We start from the raw sequence: 17527 nt of genomic DNA, 5'->3' as shown, positions 1-17527 counted from the left end.
ATTCCACATAGCTAACCAGCCTAGGCTAAGCATCACTTAGAGGGTGGGGCCACATACCAATATACAGCAGTATATAGATATAGTAAGTGCTAGCTAGCATAATATTGGCCCTGTTTAACTCTCTAGTAAGGCCACATCTGGAATATGGAATTCAGTTCTGGGCACCACATTACAAAAAAGATATTGCAGTTTTAGAGCAGGTGCAGAGACGAGCAACAAAATTGATACGTGGAATGGAAGGTCTCACTTACCAAGAAAGGTTAGATAAACTGGGTTTATTTAGTCTAGAGAAAAGACGCCTTAGAGGGGATCTAATTAACATGTATAAATACATCAGAGGGCAATACAATAGCTTGGCGGATGAGTTTTTGTCCCTAGGCCTTCTCAAAGGACTAGAGGACATGATCTGCGCATGGAGGAAAAACGTTTTAGCCATTTATTTAGGAAAGGGTTCTTTACAGTAAGAGTGATTAAGGTGTGGAATGCATTGCCACAGGAAGTCGTTGTGGCAAACTCTATACCTGCATTTAAAGGGGGCTTAAATGCTTTCCCAGCGTTGAAAGACATCCATGGCTACAATTACTAGGTAATGCCTAATGATGTTGATCCAGGGATTTTATCAGTTTTTTTCCCTTTTGGGGCTAATTGGACGATGCCTTGTAAGGGCTGGAACCCACAAGAGCGTTTTTTTGAGCATTTTGGCAGCGCTGCGATACGCTAGCGTTTTGCCAAAACGCTCAGCTGATGTTAATGGATGGGGCAACTTCCACTGGAGCGTTTGCGTTTCCCAGAAACGCAAACGCAGGACATGCAGCATTTTGGGAGCGTTAGCGCTTCAATGTAAAGTATTGAAACGCTAGCAGAAACGCTCAGCAAAACCTAAACTGAGCGGTTCTGCTAGCGTTTTGCGGTTCAGCACACTGTAACAAAATGAAAAATAATTCACAGGACCAATCAGGATAAAAACGCAAAACGCAAAACGCTAGGCACCCGCTGGGGAAAAAAATACAATGTTGCAAAACACAACCCAAAACGCGCATGAATCCGCTTGCAAACCGCTCAGACAAAACGCTAGCGGTTGCGTTTTGCGTTTGCGGTTTTCAGTGGGTTCCAGGCCTAAGGGTTTTTTGCCTTCCTCTGGATCAACAGAGATATGTGAGGGAGCAGGCTGGTGTTGTACTTTGTTCTCTGGTTGAACTTGATGGACGTATGTCTTTTTTCAACCCAAATAACTATGTAACTATGAAGTGCTTCTGATTATAAAGTTCCTGTAAAAGTGGGTATCCTGAATGAATTCATGCATTCTACTATATGTCACTACAGAGCCTCTTAAAGTAGTCTTACTGCCAAGCTCCACTTGTATGAACACTATGTTGATGTTGGTCAAAAAATCAATGTATGGAGTCATTCATATAAAGAGGGGCGGGGCAGTCGAGAAGGAGGGCAACATTAAGAGCAGAGGTGCCTTAATTTATAATTACCCCTCTGCTGCTACTCAATCAGTGTTGGGTCCAGTAATGGCTTTTAAAGTGTACATGAGATAAACGTACACATATATTACTAGCTATACTAAAGGGGCCCATACAGTGGTCGATTTCAGCCGTCGATTGATCGATTCTATTGAAGCAGCCGATCGATCAATTTGCATCCGATTTCGATAGATTTTAACTGATTTGATGTATCTGACTGGAATGAAAATCTAGGTAGATCTGCTGCTGGCAGCAGGTCGATGGCCCATAAAGTTGCATTGGATCTAATGATCCAATAATGCATTTAGATTGCTTTCCAATAGAATTCATTCTGAAATATATTGGAAATCTGTTCCTAGTGTGTGGCACACATCAGATAGATTCCTGTCAGATTCTACTTGACAGGCATCTGACAGAAATCTATCTGATGGTCAAATCTGCTGCAAATCTAAAAGTGTATGGCCACTGTAAGAAAGTATCTGAAATCACTTTCTGTTTTCAAGTACAGCAACAGTTAAAACACTGGGGGTTGTTATCTATGAAAATAAGCTTGTCAACAGCTTGTCAATTCCATCTGAATTATTATACAAGCTAAAAGGCTGATTTTTGTCTAGGAGAGGGGAGGTAATTAGGTTTTGCTGTAGGAAAGTTCAAGGGCTCATGACTTCTGCTGCTTTTTCAAGGGCAGAGTGTGGATTCTAAACAGCAACTGCAATCTTAAAAATGAAGCTTTAAAACGGAAAATAAAAATATGAGACTCTTTTCTATACTACAAATGCTCTATTTATTATCCATACTACACATTCCATTTATTATCTCATAAGTTTATTTTCACTTCAGGTGCACATTTAAATTGTCTAATTGAAAGGAGCAGAATTCCCACAGGTTGCTTCCAAGGCTATAACAGCAAATAGATCTTCATTTTATGCTATTATTGTATATCATATTATGCTGTCATTTATTTAATAACTACTGTATTATTTAATAACCACGGCACTATAGTACTTTTTACACTGTTGGGAAACAGCATGGTGGAAACCAGAATCCTCTATTTTTATTATTAATAAACAGAGTGGAGTGGGAACATTAAACAACGGCTTTATGATCGCTCAGGGGGTGTTTTCCATATCTGTAGTAGAACAATTATAATGCACACCAGCTAGGCTCTCTCCCAGGGACAATATGGAAAGAATTATGAATGCACAGTATGATAATAACAAGCAATTACATCATTAAGAGCTTGATGCTATACAGATTAATGCAAAGAAAAAAATTGGGTATCAAGGTTATTCCATCAGTAGGGCTGCAATCCAATACAGCAAATAAAATGCGATCTCTGCATTACGTTTTTTTTCCCGAGGCTTTAAAGCCAGAAAACGATAGCGGTCTAAAAAAAAAAAGTGACAACTCTCATTATCCTTCTCACTTATGGGAGAACGTTTAAACTGATATGTTTGTTGGAATCATTTACCTGTTAATAGTGAAGGTTAATAAGGTAGATTGGGAAAGAATGCAAATGAAGCTTAAAACAACTGCAGCATTTTGTTGTGATATCTGCTTTAATTAGCGTCTATAAACTGCTGCTTGTCCATTAACCGCAGTTGTAAAATCCTCGCGCGCCCTTTTTGACAGCACGTTACCTGCCATTAAACAGCCACTGCAAAGGAGCTTAGCGCAGTAACAAGTTGAAATATGCCTTGCACCCTAAGCTAAGTACTGTCTTTAGGTGATTGCCAGCTGTGCACAGTCCTATATCATTAAGGCTGAACTCCAGACTGACAGATGAATAACAGCTGAAACACAGTGTAGGAAAAAAAAGTCTTACCTGCCATAAGACTTGCAATTTTGTCCTTACCTTTCTGTGATTCTGATAGTTCATCCACAAAGCAGAGCCTAGGGATGTTTCTATACATAGGCAAACTAGGCACCTGGCTTGAGAAATACCTGCTGAAGGGAGGGCCGGATTTGGTAATTTTACCACCCAAGACACACTGTCACTGTATTGTCTGCTGCCTGGACAGACTCTCCTGCCTGACCATTCTTCTGCCTCATCTCTTGTAACTGTCTGATCTTCTGTGTATCAGCTTTGGCTGCTAACTACAAGATTGAATAGGATTGTGATTTACAGTCATCTGACATGTGTGTGATGATCGACCATCAAATTACATAATTTTTATTGAATTTGATAAAAATCTGTGCCACCAAGATGACGGTTCAACCAATTTTGGGCCGACGTGCTTGCGAACTGCGATAACGGCTTGCAATAATCACAACTGATATACATGATGGAAATGTTAGATGGACCCCCCACTGCCCGTGTGTTAATACTTTACCTGTGTCACACTGTCCCCCAATGTCCGCCGCTGTGTCTGCACTCTTCTTTCTCATAGAATTTGCCATAACTACTGTACTTCCTGTGGTAATATATTCTACGTTTTAATGGCTCTTACTGTAAAGAACCCTTTTCCTACATAACTTTTTTCTTCCACATGGTACATACATTTCTTAAATTACATTCGCTTGTCTGTGTTTGTAAATGTATACTTTAATGTATTCTCAGGACTCAGAATTTCCACCGGACACCAGAGTAAACCCTCGTTTGGCTCAACTAAAGGGGAAGAGCAGCCATCTCCTGAAGGCAAATGGATACAGTCTGAGTAACACCCTAAAAGCACATGAGCTGGCTGTGAGCAGGTAGGCATGCTTCCTCCTTTACTTCTACCCAGCTTGGTGGGCTGGTGAGTACTCAATACACTTTCATCACCATGGACAATTTATCAACAGTCCTTCATTACTGTGTGCAACACAGAGTCAAGATAGAAGTGGTCTTGATCCAGACATTAACCACTTCACCACTGAGGGGTTTTACCCCCTGACCACCAGAGCAATTTTCACCTTTCAGCGCTCCTTCCATTCATTCGTCTATAACTTTATTATTACTTATCCCAATGAAATGAACTGTATCTTGTTTTTTTTGCCACCAATTAGGCTTTCTTTAGGTGGGACATTATGCCAAGAATTATTTTATTCTAAATGTGTTTTAATGGGGAAATAGGAAAAAGTGTGGGGAAAAAATTATTATTTTTCAGTTTTCGGCCATTATAGTTTTTAAATAAAGCATGCTACTGTAATTAAAACCCATGAAATGTATTAACCCATTTGTCCCGGTTATAAAACCATTTAAATTATGTCCCTATCACAATGTTTGGCGACAATATTTTATTTGGAAATAAAGGTGCATTTTTTTCAGTTTTGCATCCATCCCTAATTACAAGCCCGCAGTTTATAAAGTAACAGTGTTATACCCTCTTGACATAAATATTTAAAAAGTTCAGTCCCTAAGGTAACTATTTATGCTTTTTTTTTAATTGTATTTTTTTTTTTTTTTAATTACAAAAAAAAAAAAAAAAATTGGGGAGTGTGGGAGGTAATGAGTTAATTTATTGTGTAAATGTAATGTTTGTGTATGTAAAATGCTTTTAGGGTGTAGTTTACTATTTGGCCACAAGATGGCCACAGAGTGTTTGTTTACATGCGACCTGTAAGCGTCCGGAAGGACGCTTACAGGAAGCAGTAGGAGGCTGGGAGACGCACAATGATCTCGCTGTTTCTGAAAGAAGCAGCAGATCATTGCGGGGGCTAGATCAACGAACGGGAATGGATTTTCCCGTTCATTGATCTCTGGGCGAGCGGGCGGCGGCGTGCACGAGCGGCGGGTGCGCGCGCACAAGCGGCGGGAGCGCGGACAGCGGCGGCAGCGCGGAAGGTACGGATTTCTCCGTCCCTGGTTTTTTAGGAGGGAAAAAAGGGGCGGAGAAATTCGTACCGCTGGGGGTAAAGTGGTTAAGATGTAAGAAAATTTTTTTTTTTCCAAGCCTCCAATGTCAATCTGACTATGAATTTTGGGTGCAAATATCTTCATTTTAATAAAGTAAAATACTTCTTATGTATTATTAGTATACAAGCAAAATAATACGATTTCAGTACCTATTTGAAGCAATAAATGATTTTTCCAAACTACTGAAACATTAAGATGTCACTAACTTGCAACCAAGGCAACAGTAAGCTGTTTACATATCTTCACATAATTCTTATGCCTCTCCTCATGTGATCTGGCTTTTGCCATTTCTAGAATAGGAACTTATGTAAAATTCCAAGCATTGAAGACACATTTTTTTTGCCTTGTTTGCATTCCAGTTAGTTTTGCCCTCAGATAAAGAGAATTCCTGGAGAGTTTTAAGTAGCTATTCACATTAACAAATGTACTATAACAGATATACTCTTATCCGTAAGCGTTGTCATAGTCCCCATAAACCTCTCCTAATGTGTACATTAAATAAAGGTGCCCGGTAAAAAGGACACGAAGCAATGCTGATAGTAGAATATCTGTAATTTTACAGATAATCAACTATCACCTGTAATCAATTGTAGAATATTGGTAGTTTTATCTATATTCTACTATCTTTGCCTAACACCAACCTACCCCTTACCTACACCTACTGCTAACCTCCCCCATCTATGCCTATTACTGTACCCCCTACCTACACCTAACACTAACCTCCCCCCATCTGTGCCTAACACCCCTCTTCCCATATCAATGCCCAATAATTTCCCACATCAATGCCTAAAACTATCCTTGGGCATCACGGCACTCTACTCACCTCTCTTCTGGGCAGCGTCTTTCCCAGCCTCTCCAGCTGTAGCCGCAATTCTCAACACCAAAGTACTGCTACAATATAATAGAACTGTGAAACAATGCTAATTGTCTAGCTGCCCTACCGATATCTCCTCCGGTGTCCCGGCTGTAGCTGCAATTGTCCAACACAAAAGTTCCACTACAATGTCGCGGATCTTTCCCACTGCTATCTCCTCCTCTTATTTAACGTGGGTGCCTATGGGGGCACCCATTTCTCAGGCTACAAATCAAGCCCGTTTTACTTGTTCCCCTCTTAAGGCTCCGGCAGTGTCTCCTCCCACCTGGCCACACCTGTAGATACTAGAGGCCTAGAACTTGCAGCAACCAATATGATGTGTATTTACATTGCACTGCTGCTCCCTCCCACCATTGGCATATAGTGATAGATGACTTCTGCAGTGACAGGGATGTCTGCTCTCTCTAGCAAGGCAGATGGAGAGGCCTTGAGGGACCACTGAAAAATATGTACAGAAAAAAAGAGGCAAATTCTGGAAACACTACACCCTAATAGCTGCAGGTGCAGTTGGCTGAGAAAGAGGTCTTTTCATGGATATTGAGTGGCTACAAGAGCATTTAGGCTAGGTGTGCTTTGCAATTACACTTACACTTTAACTCCACTGTGCATTATAGCCTTAACATACCAATCTGTTACTTAAAAGGAACCTGAAGCAAAAAGTATATGGAGGCTACCATATGTATTTCCTTTTAAATAATACCACTTGCTTGGTAGCACTGCTGATCTATTTGGCTGCAGAAGTGCCTGAATCACACCAGAAACAAGCATGCAACAGATTTGGCAGAGATGTCAGAAACAACTGATCTGCTGCATGCTTGTTTAGGGTCTATGGTTAAAAGAATCAGCAGGATAGCCAGGCAACTGTTATTACTTTAAAGGAAATATTTATGGCAGCCTCCATATCCCTCTCACTTCAGGTGCCCTTTAAAGCATTGTAACGATTCATCAGCTACCTATCACATGTGCTTCTGCTATGAAAACTGAGATCTGTTTAGTGACTAATAAAACTCAGTTTCATGTACATTCATGTGAAGTTGGAGTTTTATCTTTTCTGCATGTGCAGATCTGCCATGCCAAACTATCCCCAGCAGAATTGCTGGATGTCCTTGTCACAGCCAGTTATTGATCACTCAGTTAGTTCAGGCAAGTCAAGGAAAAGCTAGCACTTCTTACCTGTGCTTTTAATTCGTTGTACAGAAACACGGGCATTTCTGAGCAATCTCTACTCTAGATGAATGTTGCCATAGTTGCAGTTTTGAGTCTACAGTCACATGTTTATGGGATAGCTGCCTGCAAGCTGAAATAGATACAACTAAAGCAAAATGATTTTTAATGCACTTATATAGGTTTGGGTGATGATGCTGTGCACAGATGAGTTTCCAATTTGCAACTAAAATATTAGTCTATTGGCTGTGTATTGTGTGATCAGTTACAGCTGAACCCCAAGCAAACAGCTCACAACATGGCTAACATACTGATTATGTACAACAACAACAACAACAAATAACATTTGTAAAGCGCTTTTCTCCCGTGGGACTCAAAGCGCATAAGCATGGCTCCGACCATCGTGGTACAGGGGAAGAATTTTATAAATCTGGAAATGCCAGGCTAAACAGGTGGCTTTTCAGTCTGGATTTGAATAGCTCCAGGGATGGTGCTGTCTTTACTGGGTGTGGTAGGGAGTTCCAAAGAGTAGGGGCAGCATGACAGAAGGCTCTGTCTCCAGATTTTTTGAGGTGCACTCTGGGAGTGACCAAGTTTATAGAACTTGCTGATCTGAGGTTGTGAGAGGTGTGGTGCAGCTTCAGCAAGTCCTTCATGTATCCAGGGCCCAGATTGTGCAGGGATTTGAATGTCAGCAGTCCAATCTTGAAGAGTATTCTCCATTCTACTGGTAGCCAGTGCAGTGAGCGAAGGATCGGTGTAATGTGACAGTGGCGAGGCTGGTTTGTTAGCAATCTGGCAGCAGCATTCTGCACTAATTGCAGGCGACGCAAGTCTTTTTTGGGGAGGCCAGCATAAAGGGCATTGCAGTAGTCCAGCCGTGATGTGATGAAGGCGTGGACTAGGGTTTGAAGATCCTCTGGGGGAATCAGATGTTTAATCTTTGCAATGTTCTTCAGATGAAAGAAGGAAGATTTAACTACAGATGAAATTTGGTTTCTGAAACTCAATTCCCCATCGATTAGTACGCCAAGGCTGCGCACAAGGTTGGAGCTGTTTATGTCTGAATTCCCAATCCTGATTGGTGTTGCTTTAGGATAGAGCTGTTTTGATGGCGAGCACTGGCTTTGGACAAACAGGACCTCAGTTTTGTCAGCATTCAGTTTCAACCAGTTATCATTCATCCATGCCTGAAGCTCAGCTAAGCAAGAGTTTATTTTTGGGGTAGGGTCTGTTCCACCAGGTTTGAAGGACAGGTATAGCTGTGTGTCATCGGCGTAGCAGTGGTACGTCAGGCCATGTCGTTGGATAAGTGTACCGAGTGGCAACATGTAGATTGCAAACAGCAGAGGGGATAGGATTGATCCTTGTGGCACTCCGAATTGTAGATCATTGTAATGATCATACTTACAAAATGCTTAAAGCCAGTCACATGATTGGGTTGACGTTGTTGGCAGTCCTTCCAGACAGCAGAGCCAGCAAAGTGGCTTTACTTCTCTCTAATGTGCTTCATATACAGCTCAAAACGTGTTCATCTGGCCACAAGAAGCTACAGTATACTAATGATTTCTTTATGAATTACGGTAGGTTGACCACACACTGATAGGTTGACCTGCAATATTCTTAGTAAGCAAGTCATAAAGGTTGGTAATGGCCCACACTGTCAAGTGATTGATTACTTCCTGATTAGAAAAAATGCATATCACTTTATCCACTGCCTCCCCTAACTTTATGTCTTTTAATACAGCACAAAGCTGTTCAGCCATCGATTTCTCAGCAATCTTCCCTTCTACCATTCAATGAAGATCTACTACAGTGCCCAATCATGCTCTTGGTCAATAAACTGACTGTAATCGATCAGGCTTGTAGAGGTCAATAAATCACTGGCAGATTTGATTGCGGTGCTTGAATCTTTAAGTGAACCAATTGTGAAGAAAAAGGCAACTGAGCTCTACTACTGCTTACTTTGGCACATTATTGACTTGATGAAGCGACTATAAACTGCGAAACGCGTAGTCCTTGTGCTTAATAAAGTTGTTTTTTTATATATAGCTCCAAATAGTCTTCTTGCAGACTGAATTATACCTTTTTTTTTTATACCTGAATTTATACCTTTTTTCAAGTGCGTTGCTCTGTGTGCCACACTACCAGCAAAAACGCCCACAAATAGCCCTAATGTACGCCCAGCCTAGGCTTCACTCTATAGGTAGATGCTAAGACATAAACTGGAAGGTTGCTGCATGTGACAGCAGCTTCACTGATCACTCTTGTCACATTCACAAGAGTGATCACCTGCACTAGAGGCGAATTCTGCTGGTGTGACAGATATGTACCAAATCAATCAGCCAGTGTGTGGCTAGCAGAAGGAGGATCACAGTGTACGATCAGCAGCATTGTGCTGTCTTTTCCTCTCTTACTGTGAAACAGCTGTGCAGGCAATTCATACAAGCTATATATACAAACATAGTAAATGTCTTTTCAATACATATACTGTATTCCTTTTTATGTTTGTTCTGAATTCAACTTTAAAGCATACTCCATCTTTATGAAATTGTAGGTTTGTTTTTTTTTCTAATCTATCTAGCAGTTTCCACTCAGACACTTCAGTGGAAGAAGCAATCATCGTATGAAAAATTACTTTTCTAACAGACAGACACTAGGTGGCAGCAGAGATGCTGCAAATTCAGGAGCACCGCTATAGAATGCAATGCTTGGAGTTAATTCCTCTAGTCTACTATTTACTGGTCAGTGTACCTATATTTATTCTGAGATATATGGGTAATTCTTTACATTGTAATTATTCTGACAGTTCTGCATTGCATGCTTATTCGGCTTTAAATAATCACAATTTAAATGAACCCGAATGCGTCAGTGCCATGCAATCATATTACCTTTGCGAATGGTGTAGATTAAATAGAGCTGTTGAAAATGTCATTTTACATCCTTGCTTTTTTTTTTTCTTTTTCCTGAGTGCGTAATGCAGCATCTGTTACTTGGGATGTGCAAAATGTTCAACATACCTAAATTGTATTTCACATAAACTCAACTGACTGTTTATGAAAATGCATTTCCCATTAGGTATTCTAACTACAAGTAGGTTATGTTTATCATATGTCTTGCATTGAGCACTTTTGATTCTTTGCTGCTGCTGTATATGAAAGGACAGGTCCCATTCTGGTGGTATAAAAAGAGGAGTGAACTGATCTTTGGAACGAAATCAATTTCACCATGAAAAGCATCTTTTCAGGTTTGTCAAATGTAAAATAAATAGCTCAGTTTGATAGTGACTTCAACAAAATGAATACTTTGGGCGCATTTGATAATTTGGAAACTGTACAAGCCTAATGCAGCACCCAGTGTATAATTTGGGCACCAGAATTCTGCTATTATATAGCCAATTCAGGGGCGTAACTATAGGGGAGCAGCCGTTGCAGAAGCAAGGGGACCAGAGCTGAAGGGGGCCCAGCCCCCTATACTTCAGATCAGGTGTTTTATGGCTACGCCTGTTATGGGTGTGAAGATCCTGATGGCCACCATGGATTTGAGGCAAGGCCACAAAGGCCATGGCCTAGGGAACCAGGAAGCAATGGGCAGGAAGTGGGCTGGCACACTCAGGTAGTTAAACTGCCAAACGTAAACCACAGTGGTCACAGACCCAGTCTGTGGCCGTCCTGCTTCCACAGGGTAGAGCAGTTGAGCACAGCACAGGATGGGGGAAGCACAGGACAGGTGTGCTCAAGACCAGTGGAGATACAGTGGGCCTTGGGCGGTAAAATGTACAATTCTGGCCCTGATGGCCACCCTTGTAAGATGAGCCCCCAGGCCTTGAAGAGCACCAAGGGGAGGCAAGGGAAGGAGTATGAACATTAGGGGGCCACATCAAAGTTTTGCTGGGGATGCCATAAATTGTATTTACACCACTGAGACCAACTCAGGCTAAGGAGTCAGTGGCACATGCTAGCAACAAAAGGTTTTAAGTGGTGCCACGGGTTTGTATATGAAATTTGATAGCTGAACCCCTGATATCAGCTTAGGGAGTGAGAAAGAGGCACACATAGTTTGGCTCCTACATAGCCAAGCTCCAGATATAGGCGGGGGTAAGTGATAGGTTGCCAGGGGTTCAGTCATTATGTATATCCACAAACTGTTAGTGTTAGGCATAGGTAGGGGTAAGTTAGTGTTAGGAGTAAGTACAGGCATAGTGTTAGTGTGAGAGGTTAGTTAGGTAAAGCGATATTAAAATATTGGTAACATTACCAATATTCTACTGTTGCATTTTATGGGCCAAATAGTAAAATATTGATAATAAAAACCAATATTCTACTATTGCAATACTAAGTGTCCAATAGTAAAATATCGGTAACATTACCAATATTCTACAAGTGGCATTATCCAGCACAAATGTGCCTTTTTTACATAGATGCTGACGTCATCTTTGTCACTCAATAGGTCTGAAACGACTAATCATTCTCACATGCAACTTTGGTTAACGGCAATAAGTCTGAATTCATCATCTGGATGTTCTATCATCGTATGCCTTTGTGCAGCTAATTGCATTGTGCAGCTAAGGAAGATAACTTTTTTTTGTGATGGGTATAAATAGGCATGGTGTACAGAAAGCTGTACATGAAAGACACGCCCAGAAACATGAACTACCAAGTGAAAACGGGGCCATGTGTTTGGCAGGGGAAAGAGTGGAACTGCTACTGTAAACATCACCCTATTACATGCCATATTAAAATGTGTTTTTCGTTTTGCTGCAGTTGGCGTTCTTCAGTATTACGTGATAACTATCAGAAATTGGCAATTTTGCTTAAAGAGAACCCAAGGCGGATTTTCTAAAGTTAATAGGGCACAGAGGTATGTTCTCTGCACAATGACTTAGCAACTGCCATTAAGGTAATGCTTTTGTAAAAAAAGAAAACCCTGAGTATCCCCCATGAGCAGATGGACTAGTCCAAAACCTGACAGTTCTGTCAGATTTTAACTGCTTACTTTTTTCACTGGAATGGTCCTTTAAAGAGAACCCTGAGTGGATTTTCTAAAGATGAAAGGACACAGAGACATGTTCTCTGCACAACGACATACCTCTGTGTTCTTCTATTGCCGCTGCCAGTCCCCCCTCTGCTCTGCTGTCCCCCCTGAAAAATAGTGCCAGATTGTCGCTAGCCTTCTGTTTACCTGGCATTTGTCAATCAGCATTGCCCGCCTCCTCCATTTCATGGCTCCGCCGCCTCTGTCAGCTTCCTCCGATCAGAAGCTAAGCCGCTACCCAGGAAGTACTGAGAATGAAGAGATGGACTAGTCCAAAACCTGTTGGTTCTGGCGGATTTTAACTGCTTAATTTTTTGTTGGAGTGGTCCTTTAATTTAAAAAAAAGACCTGAAGCTGAGAGTATTGTTTCAAACATTGGTGGAAGTAAACAACTGTAAAAAAATAGATGGTGCATTTGCATAAACTGATCCAGGTGGCGGTGACTAAAGTGCACCCCATGTCCTAACGTGTCATGTTTACTGTATGTGAATAGGAATGCTGTTTTTTGTTGGAGGTACAGTGTTGAGAGACATGTCACCTGAATGATGGGGCATCAGAATGTCAGAGTGGAAATTTAAAACAGAAGCAAGTATCATTCCTACCAAATGGTACATACTGTATCTCCTTGCACAAATCAAATGTAATTGTATCTTGAAGTCCTAACCCTAAACAGGACTTTTCAGGAATCCCATATTTTTATTTTAGTTTTAAAGGTAGAAAAAAACTAGCATTGGGTTCTGAAGGCCTAGTTCACAGTGATCAGTTGCGTTGCAGAATAATCAACTTACTGCCCATACAACTCTGTGGGCCTGGTCACAGTACTGCTCTGTAACTGATCACATTATTCTAAAGGTGGCCACTAATGATACAATCTTTTTCATCCAATTTTAACACATTTATGTAGTATAAGGGTAAACTGAGTTAATGTATTGAATGGATAATTTAGGCAGTTACCTTATATTACATAGAAATGGTAAGATTGGATGAAAAAGATTGTATCGTTAGTGGCCAGCATAACTCGCTGCATGCAGGCTTTGTATTTAAGTCTATGTCCAGTCTCTATTGCAGTTCACCGTCATTATAATGCATCATAACATGTGCGCTATACAACTAACCACTGTGAGCCTAGCCTGAAACTGTGAAAATTTTAAACTCAGATTTTTAATATTTATTCAACTCCCATACAGATAAATCTTGAACTACTGAACTTTCTTATGAGAAGATAATCTAGCCTCCTCTCCTTCTTGCAGTTTACTAGCACCCCCATAGGGGAACCTAAGTGGTTGTTACTCAAACTCACACGCAATGTTCAAAGGCTCCAATAGTGGACAAAGAAATCAGCCCCATTCTAGTGGGCGGGGTGCTTTAAAGAAAACACTTCTAAAATTATCTCAGTGGTTGTCTGGTGGACATCCCAAGCTTGTGAGTATAATTTCGATCACAACATTGCCTAATGGCATATGCAGTATAATGCACCAGGTTTGGCTCCCGTGATCTCTTTTTTGTCTAATTTCAATATCCAAGCGAGTTAACCTAGCATCATATCCTTACTGGGTTCTACTTAAAGCTGATACGAAATCACATACTTACCTAAGAAGAAGGAAGCCTCTGGGCTGTCCACGGCATCTTCCAGTCTTCTGCTGCTGCTTGTGGACCCTCCAAAGGGTCAGGGCCACACTACTCTTTAAGCGCAAGCATGGCCATACTGCTCCTGCGCAAGTATGGCCACACCTTCACAGTTAGCCAGAGCCGCTTGTGCATGAACGTCTCTGAGCTACTGAGCAGGTGCGGCCGTGCTGTAGCACGGCCATGCTCGTGCCAGACGATCAGCTGGAGGGTCCCGGGTAGCGGAGGACCAAAGACAGCATGTGTTTCTGAACCCAAGCTTTGGCTTGGGCTACCTTTAAAGTAATTGGGAACTGCTTTATAAAAAAAGAAACCAGATACTTACCTAAGTAAAGGGAAGGCTCTGGGTCCTAATGAGCCTTCCCTCTCCTCTGCTGGTGCCCTCGGTGCAGCGCTGGCTCCCCCGTTCAAATCCCCCGCCGCTGGGGACTTCGGGAGCGGAGTCCTCCCGAACACAGGCAGCGCCATTCTGTGCATGCGCAATTGCGCGATAGAGGGCGCTCGCGTGTACACAGTATGGAGTGGCCCGTCTTCGGGAATACTCCGGCTCCCGAAGACTTTCCGAAGTCACCTTTGCCAGCAGAAGGAGCAGTATTTGACCAATTTAGTCAAATACTGCTCCCAGGGACAGCGCAGCACCGCGGGCACTAGGAGAGGAGAGGGAAGGCTCATTAGGACCCAGCGCCTTCCCTCTCCTTAGGTAAGTATCTGGTTTCTTTTTTTTATAAAGCGGTTCCCAGTGACTTTAAAGAGTACTGTCAGGCTGAAGAAGCTAATTTAAACCTCTATTCTCCTGTGTTAAACAGTTTAGAAGGAAGCCCAAAAGCAATTAGTGAAGATAAAAATCTCAGTTACCTTTGATGTGTGCTTATCAGCAAGTCTGTTATTCTTAAGAAGACGCAAGCCGCATATCATACTACAAAGCATTCTGGGGCTCTCCCCTCGGCTGCTAATGAGACGGTACAGCAGCTTGTAATCCCTAGCACTGATAAATCTCGGGCAGAGTACACTGCAGGAGTCAGCTATTGTTCCTAGCCACATGGATCATTAATATTCACTGCACACTGTGTTATTTAGTACCAGCTTATCTGTGATCAGGAAGCAGGCAGGACATGACGACACATTTGACAGAAAAACATGGAGCCTGCCATGAGCTGTCAGGAGCATCTATCTCTGCATATACTATATACAAATTCTGTGAAATCCAAACGTGGACAGTGAAATGCATATGTAATGTAAGTACAGCCAATCTTTAGCTACTGATATATGTGTTTATTTTCTCTGAGACCTTATACCTAACAGCTCCTCTTTAAGGGATGTATAGGTAACAAACTATGAAAATGTATGAACAATATACAACACAGAGAGAAACAGTTGTCACCAGATTTCTTTTTGGACATCATCATAGTTTTCTTATTTCATTATCTAACAAATGTTTTTCTACCTTAGAGTGATCAAAGTCAAGTACAAAAATGTGTAACGATGTGAAAGTCTCAGATCTTTTCAAAGATAACATTTACCATAAATATATACTTTGACAGCAATGCGTGTACCACTAACTATTGAAGATTTAAGAGCTGCGTATGTTTGGACTTTACAAACCTCATTAACGGAAACTTGTGGTCTTTCTCAGCATCTGGTGTTATGGAGGAAAATACTGAAGTAGTAATTTCAGCGTTTCCTGTGCGTTCTCTGCATTTTTATTCTGTGCTTTTCTGCTTTCATTCTTGTCAACACCTGTTGCAGAAGCTGAGAGTTTGTTGTGCCCTAATGAGATTTTCTGGCAGGATTAGACAATGTCGATACTGGCTTTCAGAATTCTCTTCCAGCAGACATTTGAGCACAAAACGGCAGACTGCGGTGTGCCAGCTAACCACTCATTCTTCAGTGTCAGCCTAATGCAACCTTTGGAGTTTTGCTTCCCTTAAAAGATTTTAATATGTGATTGCAAGACATATATTATATCAATGTGTTCATACATGGTTGCCACCACCATCCCATCTATCTGCACTTGAATAAAATCTTAGTCATTCATGACGGGCAAATTTTATTTCATTTCATTATGTTCCACTCAAAGGTTAATAGAAAAAAATGTTCCTTCCAAATTCAGATATTACATTTCATTTTACTTTTTTTTAAATTAATTTTGATGTGACTTGGAGTGTTGGGGCAAAAGGCCAAAGAGTGGACGTATTGCCATTTATGGAATATAAAAACACTTTCTGTTTCTACTAGTAATTAACACAATGTATTGAGGTTAGTGGTCCTTATAAGGAATGATCAATGTATTCTGCCAGTGGAATAGCTGAGGCCCCATAGCAAAATTTCCATAGGGTCTTTAGATCTAGGTACTCTTGAGCAATGGTACCTGCCCCTACCTTATGGATATGAGTTGACTGGTCAATTTACATTTCTATGCGATGTACACTGTATGTAGTCCATGGGAACTGATACAAAGGGCATGATTCACTAAGACGAATAGCATGCCTTGTCAAGGTTAATACGCCTTATCAGAGTAGCATAGCAAGCGATACGAACTTATGCCTGCTAATTGGCAATGACAAGAGCTCCACTCGTCCTGCCCTGAGCCCCTGAGGGTTCGTATGCTACTCTGATAATGCGTGTTAACTTTGATAAGGCATGCTATTTGTCTTAGTGAATCAAGCCCAAAGTCAGAGGGTAGAGAAACAAAGAAAAGTTAAAAGTAAACACATCAAGTACAATCTGGGCCCCTAGCGGTTGCTTGGGATCCCCTTGATCTATTTGTAACTTCTGGGGTCCCAAGGAAGACTGGGGGTTGACTTATCAAGATAGGTGAAATTTGAAAAACAGAAATATCCTCTTTTGGTTCTTTAGTTAAATTTGTATTCCCATCAATAATGCATTTTGGATGAGACATGATCTTTAAACATGGGTGAAGTTAGCCAGTTTTTCCTCAGTTGCAACATTCTCCCTTTTTACCCTGCATTCCATGTTCCTCCTTAAAGGGAACCTGAGATGAAAGCAATCTCAGGTTCCATACTTACCTAGGGCTTCCTTAAACCCCTTGAGGCTACTTGGTCCTGGGTCGCTCTCGTGCCTTGTTGGATGGCGCAATAGCCTGGCCGAGACGGTGCAGAAAGCTCCCGGCCACAGGAGCACAATGAGAGCACGTGCACGGCCAAGCCGGGCATATGTGACTAAGCACGACTCGGCCAGGCTACTGAGCTGACCAGCGGGGGACATGAGTGACTCGGGGACCGAGTGGCCTTAACGGGGCTTAAGGAAGCCCTAGGTAAGTATGGTACCTGACACTGTTTTTGTCTCAGGTACACTTTAAAGGACAACTGATGTAAGAAGAATATGGAGACTGTTATATTTATTTCCTTTTAAACAATACCAGTTGCCTGGCAACCCTGCTGATCTATTTGGCTGCAGTAGTGTCTGAATAACACCAGGAACAAGCATCCAGCTAATCCAGTCAGATCTGACAATAATGTCAGGAACACCTGATCTGCTGCATGCTTGTTCAGGGTCTATGGC

At 41.6% G+C, this 17527-nt stretch overlaps 1 protein-coding gene across 3 annotated transcripts in view; it reads left to right on the top strand.

The window, feature by feature from the left end:
* The window catches only part of SPAG16 (sperm associated antigen 16), a 1402284-nt gene that overhangs the window by 254706 nt on the left and 1130051 nt on the right, over positions 1 to 17527 (top strand). For all 3 annotated transcript variants that reach the window (XM_068245386.1, XM_068245387.1, XM_068245389.1), the window contains exon 10: positions 4030 to 4163. In XM_068245386.1, coding sequence (XP_068101487.1) covers positions 4030 to 4163 — 134 coding nt within the window. The remainder of the gene's footprint in view (positions 1 to 4029; positions 4164 to 17527) is intronic.

Source organism: Hyperolius riggenbachi, chromosome 7, assembly GCF_040937935.1.
Source record: "Hyperolius riggenbachi isolate aHypRig1 chromosome 7, aHypRig1.pri, whole genome shotgun sequence".
NCBI classification, from domain to species: Eukaryota; Metazoa; Chordata; class Amphibia; order Anura; family Hyperoliidae; genus Hyperolius; species Hyperolius riggenbachi.
The sequence above is the reverse complement of the archived record's forward strand: the minus strand, read 5'-3'. Positions and strand labels throughout refer to the sequence as shown.